The sequence below is a fragment of the Eleutherodactylus coqui genome, chromosome 1 (assembly GCF_035609145.1).
Source record: "Eleutherodactylus coqui strain aEleCoq1 chromosome 1, aEleCoq1.hap1, whole genome shotgun sequence".
NCBI lineage: Eukaryota > Metazoa > Chordata > Amphibia > Anura > Eleutherodactylidae > Eleutherodactylus > Eleutherodactylus coqui.
The window spans coordinates 322,268,777-322,289,588 of record NC_089837.1 but is presented as its reverse complement, the minus strand read 5'-3'; the positions used below and the strand labels follow the sequence as shown (position 1 = coordinate 322,289,588).

General features: G+C 43.4%; 1 protein-coding gene across 1 annotated transcript; it reads right to left on the bottom strand.

Annotated features, from left to right (window-relative positions):
* Positions 1–4,293: 4,293 nt before the first annotated feature.
* On the bottom strand, positions 4,294–12,035 carry LOC136575021 (gap junction beta-5 protein-like). Its single transcript, XM_066575056.1, has 2 exons — positions 11,840–12,035; positions 4,294–6,992 (listed from the first exon to the last, which is right to left on the bottom strand). Exon 2 carries the CDS (start codon positions 6,766–6,768, stop codon positions 5,980–5,982), a length of 789 nt encoding a protein of 262 aa, XP_066431153.1. The 5' UTR covers positions 6,769–6,992; positions 11,840–12,035; the 3' UTR covers positions 4,294–5,979.
* Between the last annotated feature and the right edge of the window lie 8,777 nt (positions 12,036–20,812).

The following is a 20,812-nucleotide window of genomic DNA, read 5'->3' as shown; positions in this document are numbered from 1 at the left end:
TTTGTTTTCTTTACAATAACTTTTTACATTTTACTTAGATTATCAACTTTTTTGGAATTGAGGCTATATAAATATTTGATTTTTTTGCATTGATTGCATCAGACTGGATTTTTTTTCCATTATCCGATTCATTGAAGCTGATGAGAGGACCAGGTACTCTTGAATTAGCATACGGCCATAGTATCTGAACTCTCCACCTGGTGAGCATACTACTTGTTTTTCATTTTAAATAAATAAAATTACTCTTGGTGGTATCCTGCCGTTTGCATATGCATTTATTCACAATTTTGCTTTATTTCCTTCTGTATTTCATTTGTTGAGGATGACCTTAAATCTTTTCTTTGACTTTGCTAATTATAAAAATAAGCAGAGTGAGACAGAAATTAATAGTTTCCTGTGTTAATATTAGTTTTGTATATATGCTTTTATAAATAGCTGCTGGTTAAGCTTTAGCACAAATAATTATCTTCTAGCAGCTGATGAATATGCGCAATAATTGGTTTTAACCTTGCTTTTCCAAAACCTAGAACAGTGGATCATAAAATTACATTAGTCTCCAATCTTTCATCAGTCTAAAACAACAATTAGAGATGAGCGAGCATACTCGTCAAGGAGATTTACTCGAGAGAGCATCGCCTTTTTCGAGTACCTGCTGGCTCGTCCCTAAAGTTTCGGGGGGCGGCACGAAGTGGCGGAGGGGAGCGGGATGGAGAGTGAGAGAGATCTCTCTCTCCCTCCCGATCCCCTTCGCAACCCCCGGCTCACCCTCGCAGCCCCCCAAAAAACTGAAATAAAAGGTTATGGCGAAAATGGATCTTTTGAAAATAAATAAATTACATAATAACAATTATTGTAATAGTATTCTGTGGGACTCTATACCAAATCAGGTGCAGTACAGACCCATAACAGGTGGTATATTATTAGTAATATACGAATTGCATGAAATATTGGCTGTATATTTTGTCATTTGTTGCATAGTTAAAAAGCTTCCTCCTTTCATTTTTTTTGTTGCCCACTCATTTAAAACCAACTCTTCAAAATCCAACAGTGATGGATATCATCAAAGAACTTCAATTTATGCTTAAAAATATATATTACTTGAAAGATGAGAAAGACCTGAAATGATTGAGTCAAGTATGAAATCCAAACAATATTCCATGGTTAAAGTAGTTTCGTAGATTGCGTCATGGCTCGATGGCCACGACAGGGATTTAGTATACCGGCTGCAAGGCAGAAACGGACTGGCAGTACTAGGTTAGTCCAAGCCACATTATAACACTTTTGAGGTTGTATATTTGTTATCCTTTTGGGTTCCCTGCCATTGATAAAGGGCCATTGGAGTTGTATATTGAAATTCCCCTAGGTGGTTTGTGTTTTCCTGGGCTGGCCAATCTCTTTGAGAGGGGGTTTATATATTTCAACTCCTGCTCTTATTAGTTGCTGATTATTCATCTCTCTTGGATGAAGTTGGTCTAGTCCTTTTTACCTAGGTGCTGCTGTCTGGATTAAGCTAAGTAGTTGGTGTATTGATTTTTGGTGTATTGACTTATTTCTATTTTGAAGTTGTTTGTGCCATTGCTCCTGCCTCCTTTAGTTGCTACCACCTGTTTATTTACATTTCCTGTCTCTACCTAGTATAGATGGCCTAGGTTTGGGACGTGGGATCATCCTGGTCGGGACGATTGCCACACTTTAGGCAGGGGTATTTTCCCCCTTTGGCATGTAGGGCTACATTCCCCATCTTTTTCCCTTGTTGGGTGGTAGTTCCAGTGTTTTCCATGGGAATTTCTGGAGTTTATTTTTCTTGTATGAACACTGTCTAGAGTCCGTGCTGGGTGTGGTGCGTAACCACTCAGCACGGACATGACAGATTGCAGCTACAGTTGCCTGCACTGATGACATCACAGTGGTAGGAACGTAAGCAGTACAGCCAACACTTTGTCAACTTACATGTTGTCACTATGGATATCATATCAGCAGCAGGTATGGAGGGATAACAGTAGCATGAAACCAGGTCTAGAGAAGTGGAGGAAAATTGACATTGTAAGTTTGTTATTCTTCAATTTTCTGCTTTAATACATAGAATTTTACATGTCAAAATGTCCCATAAAGAGTGCAGATGGTCATACAACTTTTGACTAACTTTCTTCTTTAAAATTATACTAATCATATAAAACCTGTATTATATGTTAATGCCCTTTTACACAGAATCATTATCATTCAATACATCATTTAAAAAAGCAAAAATACACTATAATCATTAGGTGTAAACACAGCCAACATGAACGATAATTATCACATCACAGGTCTGCGATGAAAAAATTGTAGCATATTTAATTAGTGGGTTTAACAGTATTTTTTGTGCGGTAAAAATTACGGTAAAAATAGTGAAAAAATTCCATCACCCCTAGATAAGTCACAAATTTCACCTGAAATTTTCTTGGTTTTTCAGGTTCGGTATGCGTACGACTACGACAATGAATCTAAACTGTCTGCTAGGCGTGACCTTGACTGCAGTCAGTGACTCAGTGTGGAGCCAGCCACTGTGGTGTACGCATCAGTTTTGTGATATGGTATTTAGAAGAAATGGCTACTAGAAGATGTGTCAACTCTCCTAACTGTTTCTGTTATATTTGTGGGTTTTATACCATCAAGAAGCAACAAAGAAACATTTCTAATTTTGTTCAGAAGGTGTATTTTGCATACTTTGGTATGAAATTAGGGGACCAAGATAAATCTTGGGCTCCCCATATAGTGTGTTCTGTGTGTGTTGAAGAACTGAGACAATGGTTTCAAGGTAAGAAGAAATCATTTCGTTTTGGAGTACCCATGGTTTGGAGAAAGCCTAAAAATCACAGTGATGACTGTTCTTTTTGTTCTTCTTCAGTGCAAGGTTTCAATTTAAAAAACAGGAAGGACATTTCATACCCAACCAACATACGTTCGGCTATTCGCCCTGTTCCTCATGGACCTGACTTGCCTATTCCTTCACCTCCGGATACCCTGGACAATATTTTAGACGATTTAGACCAAATGTCACATAGAAGCAGCGATAATGATGACAGCTATGATCCAGGTACCAATGACCCTGAACTTTTCTCTCAATCAGACTTGAACGATTTAGTACGAGATCTGGGCCTACCAAAGGATTCAGTGGAAGTGTTAGGGTCTAGACTTATGTATCTGCCTTTATAAATAGGCTTCACCAGCAAACGAACGAACTGTGATATCATTCACTCGTTTGAATGATAACTTTGCCAATTACATTTCTCTTCGGCTCTGTTCACGCTCCAATCTCGACACCACGCTCTTTGGAAGAGGACGTGGCCCTTTCGTTTTCCCCCGCAGTATAAGCAGTGTCCCAGCAAGTTTGAGTATACTGAAGAACATGTAAGTGAGCGCTAAAATCTCTAAATCTGAAACCATACAGAGTAACTTGAGTGCAAGAACTAAAAAAGTTTGACAAAGCTAGATGTGCAAATTACGTGGTTGCTGACTATAATTGCTAGAGGACTTTTGGACCAATTGCTGTACTTTATGATGGGCAAAACATGGTTTCATTTATCAGGTTACTTGAATTCACACAATACAAGGTACTAGTCTGTTGGAAATTCCCATCTGCCTCACAAAACACCACTGCACAATCAGAAAATTGGCATTTGATGGCCAGTGTTAGGACATGAGTAGTGGGCTCAATTTTTTTCTGAATCAACTGTGAATACTGTAGTTTATCTGGACATGGTTGAACAGTTTTATGACCAACTAACATCAAAAGAAAGAATGTACTGCTTTTTCCAACAAGATGGGGCAACATGCTACACTTCACAGAACTCACTGGCATGGATCATGAACTGTTTATGGAAGAGCAAACTGTGAGCAAGGGGTTATGGCCACCATGTTCCCTGGACTTTTCATCAGTGAGGAAATTTAAAGCTGAAAGTGTATGCCAATAATTTGCATACAATGGATGAACTCAAGGAAAACATCAAGAACACTATCTGCAGCACCATCGTTGAAGAGCTGTAGGCAGTATCAGACAACATGTTGTGACGTAACCGGGAATGCATAGAAGTGAATGTGGACCATTTCCAGCATTTGTTGTAACATGTCTGTAAATCAATAAAGCTTTGGAAAAAACAGTCCACTATCTGAGGCAGGCTACCTTTTCATGGTCCACACTGTATATAGGTTCAGCAACTACAAATCTACTGTACATTTTTATTTTCAAATTAGTAAGTGAAATAAATTGATTTTACAAATACAATCAGAAATTTGATATAACAACTGAAACTGATTGAAATGCACAGTACTTTATTTTTTGCAATATGACACTTTGTAATACAACGTAAAAAAGTGAAAATAAATAACAATGAATATTTTAATTTGAAATATAAACTATAGATACAACAGTGAATGATAAAAAACTGTAGGCCAAACTATTATATTACACAAAAACTAATATATAATCTGGTTAAAATGTAAAGGAAACAACTTTTTCCTGCAAGATCCACTTTTGACCTTGGCGCTAAAAGCTGTAGAGTGACATTTTTGACCTTCACTTTCAAATCTATCCCATGTTGCATCAGCACAGCATTAGATAGAGGCTATACCATTTTTGCCTGTTGAGGGAACAGTTTAATTATCTTTACTTTCTATATTCTTCTAAATAAGCTACGGACCATAAGTATCCAGTCAGGAGGATGAGCTGTGATCTTCTTTAGTATAACTGTGTGACAGAAGCTGTATGATCATTATCAGTAACTGTCATATGAGTGTCCTGTCGATGCTAGGCAGTTTCTGAGGTAGGATTCATGCAACAGCATCACTCCGACTGTAAAATTGGCTAGTTTGAAAAAGCTTAACCCCAGGTAGAACTGAGCTGGTCAGAATTGAGATCACACGACCATCTGAGGGCTCAATCACACGGGCGCCTATGCGCCCGTGTTTCTGCAGGAGAAGACCGCTGCACTGCTGGTGCCGATGACTCTCTCCGCACCGGCCGGCAGGTAGAACACATGGCCGGCAATGGAGCCGGTCATGCAGAGAGACATCCACACCCGGAGCGGCCGTCTTATTTTGCAGTAACACGGGCGCATCGGTGCCCGTTTGACTAAGCCCTGAGGAGAAAGAGCCTGGGAGTTTCAGATAGAAAGGAATAACTAATCGAGGTAATACTAGCTCACTTACATATACTGGGGGATAGCTACATAATGAATGCAAAAAAAAATTATCGGAGTGGCCCTTTAAATGTTAGAAAAGTATAAATGATACTAACTGAGCTCATGTGATTGCCTTACTGGATTATCATTACAGAGTGGATTTATCTTCATCCTGGTGAGCTGGATCATTTTCTGCTTTTTAATTATGTAATACATGTTGAACTTTGGTGTTTAAAAGTTCTGAGACCTTTGTGCAATGATGTACACTTTCAAGTTTATGATGGCAACCTTTAGACATTAAATAGAAGATGAGATTAAACACAAGAGCAAAGAATGTTATAAAATGTCACAGGTTGGCAATTCTCTCAGCTAGGCCATTTACCTGTCGGTGATGTTCCCCTGGAGCACTCTTGATGATGTATGTACTACATGCAATGCAGACAAGATAGAAAGGAATGGTAAAGTGTACCTTGTCAGTGTGATATGCATTATGTGTTCGCCTGCCCTTGAGCATCACATATAAAATCTGTTTTGACTGTTTCTGCCATCTTTACTTTTTTGAAGGAACTTAAAATACGTTAGCCATGATTTAAGATGTGAACTTTTTCTTACTTGTAACATAGCTACTAAAAAAAAGCGAACCATCAGTCTTTCTTCCATACTTCTTTTTGGATCCACTCCTTGCTTTTTCTCCAAAAACTGCATAAAGAGCTGGCATGAAAACTGCATATGTGTTTCCAGAATTATAGGGTTTATGTACTATGTTGTGGTTTATTGTTTATTGAGTTTTTTGAGTTCTTGCCTTGAGATCTTCATCATCTCATTTTAATTTAGTTTCAGGTGGTGTTACTTGAATGCTTGGCATCATTTCTAGCTCTTCGTTCACCTTGTTGTTGACTTGAAACCTCTCTTGATTTTGGAGATATGCAATAACATTTTTAGATTGATCTTGTTGGATAAGATGCTCACGACACCTTTTGGAAACCAAGTATCCTATCTCACACAGGTTGAGTATAATACAAATAACAGTAGCTACAACCATGAACAAGGTGAAAATATTTTTTTCAGTGGGTCTTGCTATAAAACAGTCTACAATATTTGGACATGGAGGCAAAGTACATTTGACAACACTGGGCAGGGAATAGTCCTGGTAGATGTGATGAAAGATGTAGAGGAACACTGAATCCACTGTAGCTTTTACTATGAGGCTAATAAGGTAGGTCCACCATAAACCTCCTCTTTTTTTCCCTGTGTCTACATAAAGTCTTCCACAACCTTTTTCCTGTTTTTCCTTATGTTTTCTTTCTCGATCCTCCCTGTATGCTACATGCATGAGAACAAGAAGAGATGGGCAAGTAACCAAAATAAGCTGTAGGGCCCAAAGCCTAATATGGGATACTGGAAAGTAGTGATCATAGCAAACATTAGTGCACCCTGGCTGTCTTGTGTTACAGTCAAATTCCCCTTGTTCATCAGCCCATACGTCTTCAACTGCCACCACATATACCAGAAGCCGGAAGACAAAGACTACTGACATCCAAATCCGCCCAAATGCAGTAGAGAAATGACTTGCTCCACTAAGAAGTGCTTGGAATACCCCCCAGTTCATTGTTTATCTGAGAAGAGTTCCAACTTGAGCAGAACTGCTGTAGTCCACTTGTTCTTCGACTGGTTCAAAATCTTTGCTTTTTCACTGTTATTGTCATAATGCATTTATACAGCACACATATATTATTTTAATTTGACCTCATAGGATTTTGAAAAGTTGAGCTTGACATTCTAATACGCAGTATTATTTGCTTCGTCAAAATGTGCCATTGCTGTGTTCATTATCTGTAATGAAAAAGGAAAATATATATAATTTCTTATTTGTACACTTAGGCCTCGGCCCGATGAGCGTGCTATTTTGCGCACCTATGCGCGCAAAAAAAATTGCACCTATTAGAACCATTGGTTTCCTATGAAGTGTTTACAAGTCCATTTTTAAGAGGTGCAAAATACTCGCATCTGCAAAAGATAGGACATGCATGCCTAGAATGTGCGCCTGTAAGGTCCACGCTTAGATAGGTCCAAGATAGGTTCAAGATAGAACCAAACTCTGTATAGGTGCAATCTGTGCATAATTACACCGTGTGAACACACTATTTTAAAATAAAAACACTGAGCTTTGGTCTCGTGCATTTTGCACATCCGTTGAGCGCATTTTTTTGCACACATAGGCACCCAAAAAAAACACGCTCGTCTGTCAAGGCCTCACTAGAGACTGTAATAATACTTTTCAAAGTCTTAGATATACTCACATTTTCACTTAAGTTAAGTTAATTTTACTGTATAACTATGCTTCTGAATCCATTGGCACAAATCAATCGATACTCACAGATATACACAGCAAAGGCAGAACTGAGGTGCTCACCCCTAGGTGTCCAGACACAAACACGGTCGTTGTCAGTGCCCAAACTAAACCTGGATCCATCACTGAAGACAACCCAGTTCTAGTCTATAGCAGTCCAGTTTTGTCTTTCACAACACCACTGCAAACGCAGGTGACAGTGGGTGAGGGTCAAAGCAAGTACAAATTATAGGTGCCGTGATACCAAGTGTCCTTCAGCCAAATGCCTGGAAATGGTTCTGACAGACAGAGGGGCCTGTAACAATGGTGACACCTGTTTCTGAATTGTGGCCAATGAAACAGTTGGTGCTACTCGTGCTTGTCGGACGATCAGATGATCCTCTCTACTGGTGGTCATACCTTCTGTGTATGCCCTCTCGCATTCACTGGTCCTAACACTTCCTAATAGTCTGGTCAGAATGGCCCAGGTGGTGGGCAATTAGTCGATATGGCCATCCAGCTTCTTGCAAAATCTCTTTGATTGCGTCTTATAGGCATTTCTATAGAGCTTATTGGTCAACAAGGTCTACACAAGAGGAAAAAGAGGTAAACTAAACAAGAGCAGCCTCTGAGAGCCTTTTTATAAGGTCAAGGGTGGACCACTTTTAGGGCATCAGGTAGCAAGACTGTTCATATAATCTAAGATATATCTTATTGCAGAGTTTTGTGGCAACTTCTTCTATGTGTTTGATTTTTTTTACAAAGAGTATATATTTGACATATACAAATGTCCTTTCTAAGTTATTGTAGATCCCTTTTTGATGCCAGAAAAGCTCTGACTTGTTGAAGCATGGACTCATCTCCAAAGGTATCCTATGGTATCTGTCACTAGGATGTTAGCAGCATATTCTTCAGGTCCTGTAAGTTGTGAGGTGGGGACTCTATGGAACTAACTTTTTTTCTGCACATCCCACAGATATTCAAATAGATTAAGGTCTATGGAATTTGGAGTCAACACCTTGAACTATTTGTAATGTCCTCAAACCATTCCGCTAAATATTCGCAGTATAGTAATCATCCTGCTGAAAGAGGCCACAGCTACTATGGAGTACTGTTGCCATGAAGGGAAGTACTTGGTTTGCAACAAAGTTCAAATAGCTGGGATATGTCTAAGTAACAACTACATGGCTGCATATACCTAAGGCTTCCCAACAGAGGTTTGCCAAGAGCATCAGACTGCCTTCCTTGGCTTGCCGTCTTCTCATAATACATCAAGGTGCAGTCTCTGCCCTGGTTAAGCAATGCATAAGCACTGACAATCAACATCACGTAAAATAAAACCTGCTTCATTGGACCAGGCCATTTTCATGACTCAATGGTCCAACTCTGAGGCTCACTTACCCTTTGTGGGCACTTTCTGTGGTGGACAGCAGTCAGCATGAGCACTCTGACCAGTCTGCAGCTATGCTGCCCCATGCACATCAAGCTGTAATGCACCGTGTGTACTGACACCTTTCTGTTGTAGGCAGCATTATTTATTTTTCAGCAATAACTCTTCATTAGGGTATGGACCAGATAGGCTAGCCTTTGCTGCCTATGCTTATCAGTGAACCTTACCGATAATGACCCTTTCAAGGTTCACCAGTTGTCCTTCTTTAGGTATTAAACACTGTATACTGAGAAAAGCCTCCAAGGCCTGCCTGCCATTTAGGAAATGTTCTGACCCATATCTTATAGATTTTTCCATTCCTTTTTTTGGGTACATATAATGCATTGCATAATTTTTGTTCAATTTTTTTAAAGGGTGGGGAGAATACACACCTCAATTCTGCCTTTGTTTTTTGTTGGTTTTTTTACAGCATGAGTCATGCAACATAAATGACTTGATACAGTTTTTTGCAGTTTGATACAATTATTATAGTACCAAAATTACATTTTTTCACTTTTACACAATAAAAATACAAAATTTTCTTCGCATTGCTGCATTCAAAGTCCAATAACTTTTTTTATCTTTTCATCAACAGAGTTCCATGAGGGTTTATTTTTTATGTGACAAGCTGTAGTTTTTTATTGCTATTTTGAGGTATTTTGGGAACTTGAACCTGCGATTGTATGATCTCTATGATAATACACCGCAGTACTGTACTACAATGAATTATCGCTACTGCTAGTGATCATATGCCATGGCAGACCCATTGTCCCTCTGTGAACTCTTTACATGACGTATGTTTACGTCCTGCTATGGCAAGTACCAACTGCCCAGGATGTAAACTTACATCATAGCATCAAGGGGTTCATATTGTCATACAGCTCTATTATAATACTGCCATAACCATATCCAGAAAAGATATCAATGACTTTATATTAGTACTCATTTAATAGTACCAGGCATATTTTCCATTTAGTACTATATTGTGCATCATATTATGCAAGGCCTGGAGCCCACAGTCCATATAAACGAATGCAGCAGCTGAATGAGAGTTGTTCACTGTTCAGTCTTTCAGTTTCTGCATGCAGAAAACTGAATGTCGAGATGTTCAGTGTAAACAGCAGCCGTTCAGTTCTGAATGACTGTCTGCCTACAATGAATGGAGGTGGGCAGGGGGAGAACAGTCCCTGGCCCGCTCCACCTCCATGCGGTCAGCACTGTGAGTGATACCAGCAATACTCGCTCTTGTGTAACACCACAGGAGCGAGCTTCACTGGGACAAGCGTCAGGCTAGGTTGCCAGATAACTAATCCTGTGTAAAAGGACCATAACTCTTTATTAGTTTACAAAATACCAATAATAGTGTCTACAATATATATTACACCTATGTACAGATGTAGCAATGTTTAACTTTGGGCTGGCTGCACACAGGCGGATTTGCATTGCGGTGTCCGGAGCGGGCGTCCACCACAGGATTCCGCAGCAAATATTGTCCATAACATGCAATGGAAAAGCTCTTTTTCCTGCACACAAGTGGAAATCAACTGTGAGTTTCCGCTCCAGAGGAAAAATCGCAGCATGTTCAATTTTTGTGTGGGCTCCGCACGGACGGTTTCCATTGAAGTCAATGAAAGCCATCCGACCCCCGTCCCTTCCACAATTGGCATTGCGAAAAGGTCATGGATTCTGTGTCATCACTAGGTAATGATGAGAGAAAAGCAGGGGTTTAAAAAAAATCTGTAGTGCGCATGTCCGAAGGTGAGCCACGTGGACCATCCATAGTACAGAACTGAAAAAGAAATAACAGGTACGCGGATGCCGGGTGGGCACAGGGTCAGATTCTGCTGTGGGCTCCCACATGGGGAATCCGGCCCAGTCGTTTGCAGCCGGTCTTACACCTAATGTGTTAAATAAACTAGCACAGAACATTTTCTTGCCTTTAATAGTTTTTCAATGGCTTTTGTTAAATAAGATAACTTGTTGCTGAAAGCTACCAATTGTGGGTTAAAAAGGTTGCTCCATTACCTGATAACCTTTCCTCTATGGGTCAAACTGTGCTAAAATACGAAAAGGAGCTGTACTAACCTGTCCGATCACAGGGACTGATGAGAAGTACAGCTCCTATTTTTTATTTTAGCATAGCTGGACCCATAGAGGAAAGGCTGTCTGGTAATTAGACATCTCCGTTAAACTTTGTCATATCTGTACCTTATGCTTTCACTTCACTGACTGCCCGGAAGTCACATGTTAGCAGCTTATCAGAAGCTATTTCATTGTGAGTTTTTTTAACAATTTGTTATCACAGATCAGAATTGCAAAAAGATTTAAACAATTGCATAGCTTTGCGTTGACTTCTACAATCAGGACCAATTAAGTATGTGGATAAACAGCAATCTAAGTTTTTGAGATGCTGAATGGCAAAAAAAATGTCTTCTGCTGTACCATATCTGGCTTTACATAATTAAAGAGAAGGACAGACTGAGATTTCCTGTCTGGTGATACAATTGACATATTTCCAATAGTCTAAAAAATAATAACATAGTAAACAAACTTAACAAAAGAATGGCCAATTAAGGTAAATGTTTTCCCAAATTAAGTCTGTGATCGGTCAAATTAGTGTATAATTTTATTTACAGCTTGGATTATAATAACATAGTTTATACATAATTATGATCTACTCACTTGGAAACACTGATTTTCTGAACTACACCAAACACCACGGAATGCCAAACTCTCTATATTAATACATCAGCCATATATTCTTGATTTCAAGCATGCTTCAGATACATAATTGAAACTTTTTTTACCTTTGCAGCTGTCCTTTCCCAAGTTCATTCCTCATACGTTCAGCACTAGCAGTCCTGTATAGTTACGTATACTATAGCCATAGATTAACTAAGGAATAGTGAATTATATACTTACATTTACAGTGTACCAGAAGGTTCCCATGAGAATAAATGCATTGGATGGTCTTGCTGTTTGCATTTAGATTAAAAAAATAACGTTTTGCAATTGACTTTCTTCAACTGTAAACCGAAGACTCACACGCTCAGGGAGTGTCATTTTTCTTAATCAAACAAGCACGCAAGAAACCGGATCTTTCAGTTCTACAGCCAGTCTGTGGGAAGTGGGCAGGTAAAGGTGTGTTCTCTAATGCCTTAAGAAACAGGAGTGAATACTTTAACCCTATAATTACAGACTAAATAAATTATCTTGGAGATATGCAGAAAAATTCTTCACAAGATTATGACATGTTCTAAAGCCATAGTCTGCAACCTGCAGCTTAATAGCCTTTAGGACCCTGTATGACAGTCACGGCATGCTAGGAGTTGTAATTTCCCAATATCTTGAGTGCCATAGGTTGGAGACCACTGGCCCAAGGCCACCTGTCCAAGGTCGTGCCGGAATGTTGCTAGCGATATTCCGCTGCGCGGGAGGAGGTGGGAGCACTAAAAAGTCTCCGCGATGAGTCTATATTAATGATAGGCTCACCACGGAGAATTCTGGCAAATCGCGGCATCCTGTGATTTTAATCACACAAATGGAAAATCACTGTGATTTTCCGCTCGTGTGCAGTAGGCTGCGCTTTACATAGTTATCCTATGGAAAGCATGTCATGTCACCTGTGGACAGGCAGCCTAAAGCTAAAGAAAGGTCTGCTGTATTTGTGACAATTGTTTATTACAGAATAAAAATAATAGTAACAATAATAATTTGAAAAAAATAAGCAAACAGCAAATCTGCACACTAAGGCCACCTGCAGACGGCCGGGTCAGATCCGGCTGCGAGTATTCTTGCAACAGGACCCAACCCGAGCGCCTGCAGAGAGCAGCGCGGAACTCACCCGCTCCCGCAGCTCCGCCTCTTTCATGTGCCGGCTGCCGGGCAGCCGGCGCATGCACAGAGCGGAGCCGGCGGCTGATAAGTGACGTTTCTGTGGGGGCTCTGTAAGCCCCGCACAGATTTAGAGCATGCCGCGGTTTGTTTGCTGCACAGAATTTCGCGCAGACAAACCACGGCCGGCTGCATAGGATTGCATGTTGTAATGCAATCCTATGCAGGCGTGTACGGGAGGAAATTCTGCGGGGAATACCGCCGTGGAATTTCCGCCCGTCTGCAGGCGACCTAAAACCATGTTTCTTAAGACTCATGTAGAATAATGAAAAGCTCTTAGAACTGCTTTTGTGAAAAGCTGCCGCAGCAGGACCACTTGTTTAGTTTCCTTACCACAATCAATGAGGAAAAACTCTATAGAAATGTGATGAGTAAGGAATACTGCTTTCAGACTTAGCATCAGTACTTAAAGGGGTTATTGTTTTGCAGGCGTGGCTCCTATTGACTTCAATGAGAGCTGCTCTTGGAATTTGGGAGCGCCGGTGGCTACACAGGGATCAGAGTAGTGCTTCTGCTCAGACACTTGGGGTATCCCGGTGGCCGCTTTCTCGATAACCCGTTTAAAGTCCTTAGGTATCATACACATGTCATTAGGCACTCTGAAATACTGTATAAGGCCTCTTCACAATACTATATCATACCTCCCAACTATACAGGGAGTGAAAGAGAGACAGATAAGGCAGCGTGCCAATGCAACATGGCAAATTTTCTAAGCCATGCCACCAACCTTTCCCTACCTCTGGATACACCCAGTCCCCATTCTTGACCATGGTAAATCAAGTAAAATCAAATCAAATAATAATCTAATAACATGGACATTTTTCACCTTAAAGAAAACAGTAAAAAAAGTAATAAACTATAAATGCACAAAAGTTATAGATCAAGTTGTATCTCTTAAACATATTCAAAACAAATCTGCAAAAGTTCAATAAAGTTTAATTTAAACAATGTAAAATATACAAAAAAAAGGTGCTTTTACCTACAAAAACCCCTTTTTGGGGGGGAAAATGTAAAATATACATAGTAGGTATCACCATTAGAGATGAGCGAGCACCAAAATGCTAGGATGCTCGTTACTCGAGTCAAACTTTCAGTGATGCTCGAGAGTTCGTTTCGAGTAGCGAACCCCATTGAAGTCAATGGGCGACTCGAGCATTTTTGTATATGACTGGTGCTCTGCTAAGGTTTTCATTTGTGAAAATCTTAGCAAATCACCAAAGTCATGTAAACAACACAGAAATGGATAGGGCAGGCGAGGAGCAACATGCAGGGCTGCATTTCAGGCTCCGAGGTCTCACTATTAAGCCACAATAGTTGCAAGAGTGAGACCCCCCCCCCCCGCACTGTCAGCATAAAGATCGTTCTCCTCTGCCACAGCTGTAACAGCTGTGGCAGAGAAGAACGATGTTAGCCTATTGAATTCAATGGAGCCGGCAATACAGCCGGCTCCATTGAAAGCAATGGGCTGCCGGTGAGCGCGGGATGAATTTTCAGGAAGGGCTTAAAAATATAAGCCCTTACCTGAAAAAGAAAGATTTTAGTGTAAAAAAGAATAAAAATGCAGGCATTCTCTTCAATGGAGCCGCTGCTGCTGCTGGCGACTCCATTGAAGACAATGGTCTGCTTGCACACCTGAATTCTTTTTCAGGGAAGGGCTTTACATATAAGCCATTCCCTGGAAATGAATTAAAAGTGATTTAAAAAACAAAAAAAACAGATACTCACCTCCCTTCAGCTGCCGGGGCACAGCCGCGTCTTCTCCTGCTGTCCCCTGCACTGTGGTGCTGAACTGCTGATCTATCACCAGCCGGGGATTTAAAATCCCCGCCCGCTGAATGAGCTGCTTCTGATTGGTCACAGCCTCACCAATCAGAGGCAGCTCTCACTCAAACCCATTCATGAATTCATGAATGGGTGAGTGCTGCCTCTGATTGGTCCCTGCACTGAGTCAATCAGAGGCAGCACTCCCTCACCCATTAATGAATGGGTGTGAGTGAGAGCTGCTTCTGATTGGTGAGGCTGTGACCAATCAGAGGCAGCTCATTCAGCAGGCGGGGATTTTAAATCCCTGGCTGCTGAATACTACTCAGTGCAGTTCAGAAGAACTGCCGGCCAGACGCGGCTGAACTCCGGCTGCAGCGGAAAGGTGAGTATACATTTTTTTTTTACACATTTTAGGATGATTTTCAGGTAAGGGCTTATATTTTTAAGCCCTTCCCGAAAATTCATCCCGCGCTCGCCAGCAGCCCATTGCTTTCAATGGAGCCGGCTGTATCGCCGGCTCCATTGAATTCAATGGGCTAACATCGTTCTTCTGTGCCACAGCTGTTACAGCTGTGGCAGAGGAGAACGATCTTAATGCTGACATAATTTTTTTTTTTATTTTTACACATTTTAGGATGATTTTCAGGTAAGGGCTTATATTTTTAAGCCCTTCTCGAAAATTCATCCCGCGCTCGCCGGCAGCCCATTGCTTTCAATGGAGCCGGCTGTATTGTTATTAGGGTACTCGAGATGCTCGTTACTCGAGACGAACACCACGCGGTACTCGAGTCAATTGTATTTCCTTCCTCTCATGTTTAGTGCCATTTTCTAGCCAATAAACATGCGGGGAAGGCATTACCACTTCCTGCTGTGACGTGCCAGCCCTCTCTTCCCCCACAGTAGTGAGTGGCTGGGCCAATCAGGTGATCGCCGAGTACTTAAACTGGTCCCGCCCGCAGCTGGCCACAGACGCATGCTGGCAGAGGTTAGGGATAGTGCTGCTGCTGATATAGGGACAGTGTTAGAGTAGGATCCTGTCATCACGAACCCCAACGGTCCTTCTTAGGGCTACTCCACATAGTGTGCATTACTGTTGTTGCTGGCTGGGAGCAGTACTACACCAATTTTTTTTTTTAAGCATCTCGGGCTGTGCAGGCAATTTCAACTATAGCGTTCTCAGTCTGCAGTGTATTACGCAGAGTTTAGGGACAGAGCTGCCTATATAGGGAAAGTTTTACAGGACTCCTGATCCTCTGTGCAAGAATCCCAACGGTCCTTCCTAGGGCTACATCTGACCGTGTGCTTTACAGTTGTGTCTGGCTGAGAGCAGTAGTGCATCAACTTTTGTATTACGCATCTAGGCCTGTTCCCAGCCTTGCAGTTATAGCGTTCTCAGCCTGCAGTGCATAACGCAGAGTTTAGGGATAGAGCTGCTTCTATAGGGAAAGTTATACAGTCCTCATCCTCCGTACAAGTACCCCAACGATCTTTCCTAGGGCTACATCTGACCGAGTGCTTTACAGTTGTGGCTGGCTGGGAGCAGTAGTGCATCAATTTTTGTATTGCACATCTAGGCCTGTTCCCAGCCTTGCAGTTATAGCAATCTCAGCCTGCAGTGCATAACACAGAGTTTAGGGACAGAGCTGCTTCTATAGGGAAAGTTATAAAGTCCTGATCCACTGTACAAGAACCCCAATGGTCCTTCCTAGGGCTACATCTGACCGAGTGCTTTACAGTTGTGGCTGTTCCCAGCCTTTCCATTATAGCGTTCTCAGCCTGCAGTGCCGTACAACCAGCACTCACCGTGAAACTGCACTCTAACATTTCCTAGCCTACTGCAAAGAAGTTCAGTTATACTGTTCTGTGTCTGCAGTGCATTAGACAAAGGTCTCACCGCTAAACAGTACTGTAATATTTCCTGGGCCACTGCAAAGTATTTCAGCTCTGCCACTGTGCAGAGCGTCTCACAATACCCTTTCCTTGTTGGGGTTGAGATAGCCGCAGTTACCAGCACTATCCATTGGCTTTGGAGTCTTCTCCCACTCCATATAGCCTCTCATATCTACAAGTCTCTGCGAGCGGTAAATTACCCCTAGGTATCAGCGCAAGACAGCGGGTTTAGTTTTTTCAAGTCACAGCATAGAGCCTCCGCTATCTACAAGTCTCTGTGTGCGGTGAATTAGCCACAGCTGTCAGTGCTGTACAGTGGGGTAATTTATTTGGGCCCTGCTCTAGTCTTAATCCGCCATGATGAGGAGTAGGGGTAAGGGTCGAGTACGTGGATGCGGGTGTCCAAGTGAGGGTGTGGGCACAGGCCAAGTTCCTGGGAGTGGTAAATCACAGTCGGCTGCTGAGGGATTAGGAGAGAGGAAAGTTTCTGGGCTCCCCAGCTTCATATCACAATTTACGGGTCCGCGTGTGAGACCTTTATTACACGCAGAGCAGTGTGAGCAGGTCCTGTCGTGGATGGTAGAAAACGCGTCCAGCAATGTATCGACCACCCAGTCTTCTATGCAGTCCACTACTCCCGGCCTAGGGACTGCAACTCTGAATCCTCTGACTGCTCCTCCTTCCTCCCAGCCTTCTCACTCCATGAAAATGACATATTCTGAGCAGGCAGACTCCCAGGAACTGTTCTCGGGTCCCTGCCATGAGTGGGAAAAAACGGTTCCTCTCTCATCTGAGGAGTTTGTCGTGACCGATGCCCAACCTTTGGAAAGTTCCTGGAGTCCGGGTGATGAGGCTGGTGACTTCCAGCAACTATCTTAAGAGCTTTTTGTGGATGAGGACGAGACACAGTTGTCAGTCAGTGAGGTAGCAGTAAGGGCAGTAAGACCAAGGGAGAAGCACACAGAAGATTCGGAGGAAGAGCAGCTGGACGATGAGGTGACTGACCCCACCTGGTTTGCTAAGCCTACTGAGGACAGGGCTTCAGAGGGGGAGGCAAGTGCAGCAGCAGGACAGGTTGGAAGAGGCTGTGGAGTGGCCAGGGGTAGAGGCAGGGCCAGAGCGAAGAATCCTCAAACTGTTTCCCAAAGCACCCACTCGGGGCAAGCCTCTGTGCAGAGGGCTAGGTGTTCAAAGGTGTGGATGTTTTTTAGTGAGAGCGCCGACAACCGACGAACAGTGGTGTGCAACCTGTGTCGCACCAAGATCAGCCGGGGAGCCACCACTACAAGCCTCACCACCACCAGTATGCGCAGGCATATGATGGCCAAGCACCCCACAAGGTGGGACGAAGGCCATTCACCGCCTCCGGGTCACACCACTGCTTCTTCCCCTGTGCCACAACCTGACACACAGATCCAATGCCCCACCCAGGACACAGGCACGAGCGCCTCCAGGCCTGCACCCACACCCTCAACTCCACCCTCCTCCACTCCAACCAGCCATGTCTCTCAGTTGTCTCTAACACAAGCGTTGGAGTCAAAGCAGAAATACACCGTCACCCATCAACATGCACAAGATTTAAAAGTGCACATTGCCAAATTAATTAGGCTGAAGATGCTGCCACACAGGCTTGTGGAAATGGAGGCTTTCAAAAACATGATAGCAGCGCCGGTCCCGCGCTACTCGGTCCCCAGTCGCCACTATTTTTCTCGGTGTGCCGTCCCTGCCCTACACCAGCACGTCTCCCGCAACATAAATCGTGCCCTCACCAATGCGGTTACTGGAAAGTTCCACTTAACCATGGACCGTGGACAAATACTGGCGGGCAGGGCCATTATATCTCCCTGACGGCACATTGGGTGAACTTGGTGGAGGCTGGGACCGAGTCAGAGCCTGGGACCGCTCACATCCTACCCACACCCAGAATAGCGGGTCCTTCCTTGGTGCTGGTATCTGCGGCATTTTATGCCACCTCCTCCAAACCCTCCCCTTCCTCCTCCTCCGCCACCTCTACCTCTCAATTAAGAAGTGTGAGCATGTCGCCAGCAGTCAGTAGCGTGCGGTGTGGCAGCACAGCAGTGGGCAAGGGTCAGCAAGCCGTGCTGAAACTAATCAGCTTAGGTGACAAGAGGCACATGGCCCCCGAGCTGTTGCAGGGTCTGACAGAGCAGACCAACCGGGCATGGTTGTGTGTCACAACAGCCGTAACCTGGTGGCGGCTCTGCAGCTCGGCAGCCTTACACACGTGCCATGCCTGCCCACGTCTTCAATCTGGTGGTTCAGTGGTTTCTGAAAAACTACCCCCCCTTGTCTGACCTGCTCAGCAAGGTGCGCTGTGTCTGTGCACATTTCCACAAGTCCACCACAGACGCTGCCACCCTGAGGACGTTGCAACGTCGGTTTCAGCTGCCAGAGCACCGACTGCTGTGTGACATGCCCACATGGTGAAATTCAACGCTGCACATGTTGGCCAGGCTGTACGAGCAGCATAGAGCAATAGTGGAACACCAGCTGCAACATGGGCGGCGTGGTGGTAGTCAGCCTCCGCAATTCTTAACTGAGGAGTGGGCATGGATGGCAGATATCTGCCAGGTCCTCGGAAACTTTGAGGAGTCTACCCAGATGGTGAGCGGCGATGCGGCAATCATTAGCATTACCATCCCACTGCTTTGCCTGCTGAGAAGTTCGCTGCAAAACATAAAGGACGATGCTTTGCAGTTGGAACAGGAGATGGGGGATGACAGTATGTCGCTTGATAGCCAGACAACCCTCACGTCTATATCTCAGCGCGTTTTGGAGGGGGAGGAGCAGGAGGAGGAGAAGGGGGAAGAGACAGCTGGGCCCACTGCAGAGGGTTCCCATGCTGCTTGCCTCTCATCTGTTCAACGTGTATGGCCTGTGGAGGAGGAGGAGCCTGAAAGTCATCTTCCCAGTGAAGAAAGCCATGTCCTGCGTACTGGCACCCTGACACACTTGGCTGACTTCATGTTAGGCTGCCTTTCCCGTGACCCTCGCATTACACGTATTCTGGCCAACATGGATTACTGGGTGTACACCCTTCTCGACCCACGGTATAAGGAGAACCTTCACACTCTCATTCCCGAAGAGGAAAGGGGTACGAGAGAGATACAATACCATAGGGCCCTGGTGGAAAAAGTGATGCTAAAGTTCCCATCTGACAGCGCAGAAGACGCAGTTCACAGGGCCAACTAGCAGGGGAGGTGCAGGGATCAGGCAGTATGTCCAGCGCAGGCAGGGGAACACTCTCCAAGACCTTTAACAGCTTTACGGCTCCCCAGCAAGTCTGTGTCACCACTCCCCAGTCAAGGCTGAGTCGGAGGAAGCACTGTAAAAAGATGGTGAGGGAGTACATAGCCGATCGTACCACCATCCTCCGTGATGCCTCTGCTCCATACAACTATTGGGTGTCAAAGCTGGACACGTGGCACAAACTTGCGCTGTACGTCCTGGAGGTGCTGGCCTGGCCTGCCGCTAGCGTCTTGTCAGAGAGGGTGTTTAGTGCAGATGGGGGAATCCTCACGCATAATTGTAGCCACCTGTCAACTGACAGCCCCGACATGCTTACCCTCATAAAGATGAACAAAGGCTGGTTTTCCCCAGACTTCTCTTCTCCAACAGCGGAAAGCAACAGATCCTTAAGAACTTTTCGCTGCAACAGGAGAAAAATGCATCCTCTATCACCCCAAAAAAGGGGAGAATTAGCTTTGTGTATCCTTCTCGGATATTATTACTCCATCTCTTAAAACAGCATGTCATCATGTAAAACTGCCAATTTCTATGCGGCCCAAAATGCTCTGTTTAAAACTTTTAAAAGTTTTATCAGTTTTTAAAGTTTTAAAAGTTAAAGTTAAACCAATTTTTGCGGAGGGCTGCCTCCAGGCTCTGTTACATATTAACCAATAACGAGCTGTATCTTCAAAAAATGTTTGTGGGCTTCACCTGCCCTCGCGGTTGAGCAATTTTTCAGGGGTACACTTGTACTCTTGGTACACCAATTTTTCAGGACATTGCCAATACCTTTAGCAAACTAATTTTTCCAGGCTTCACCTATACTCTTGGTAAACACATTTTTACAGGTGTTCACCTATACTCTTGGTACACCAATGTTACTGGGGTTCACCTATACTATTGCTACAGAAATGTTACAGGTGTTCGCCTATACTTTTGCTACAGAAATGTTACTGGGGTCCGCCTGTACTCTTGCTACAGAAATGTTACTGGGGTCCACCTATACTTTGGCTACTGAAATGTTACTGGGGTCTGCCTACACCTTTTCTACTGAATGGTTTGAGGCGTTCGCCTATACTCTTGCTACAGAAATGTTAC

Bases quoted from the DNA above. Each gene is read 5' to 3' on its own strand.
- LOC136575021 (XM_066575056.1), bottom strand. From the start codon at position 6,768: ATGAACTGGGGGGTATTCCAAGCACTTCTTAGTGGAGCAAGTCATTTC.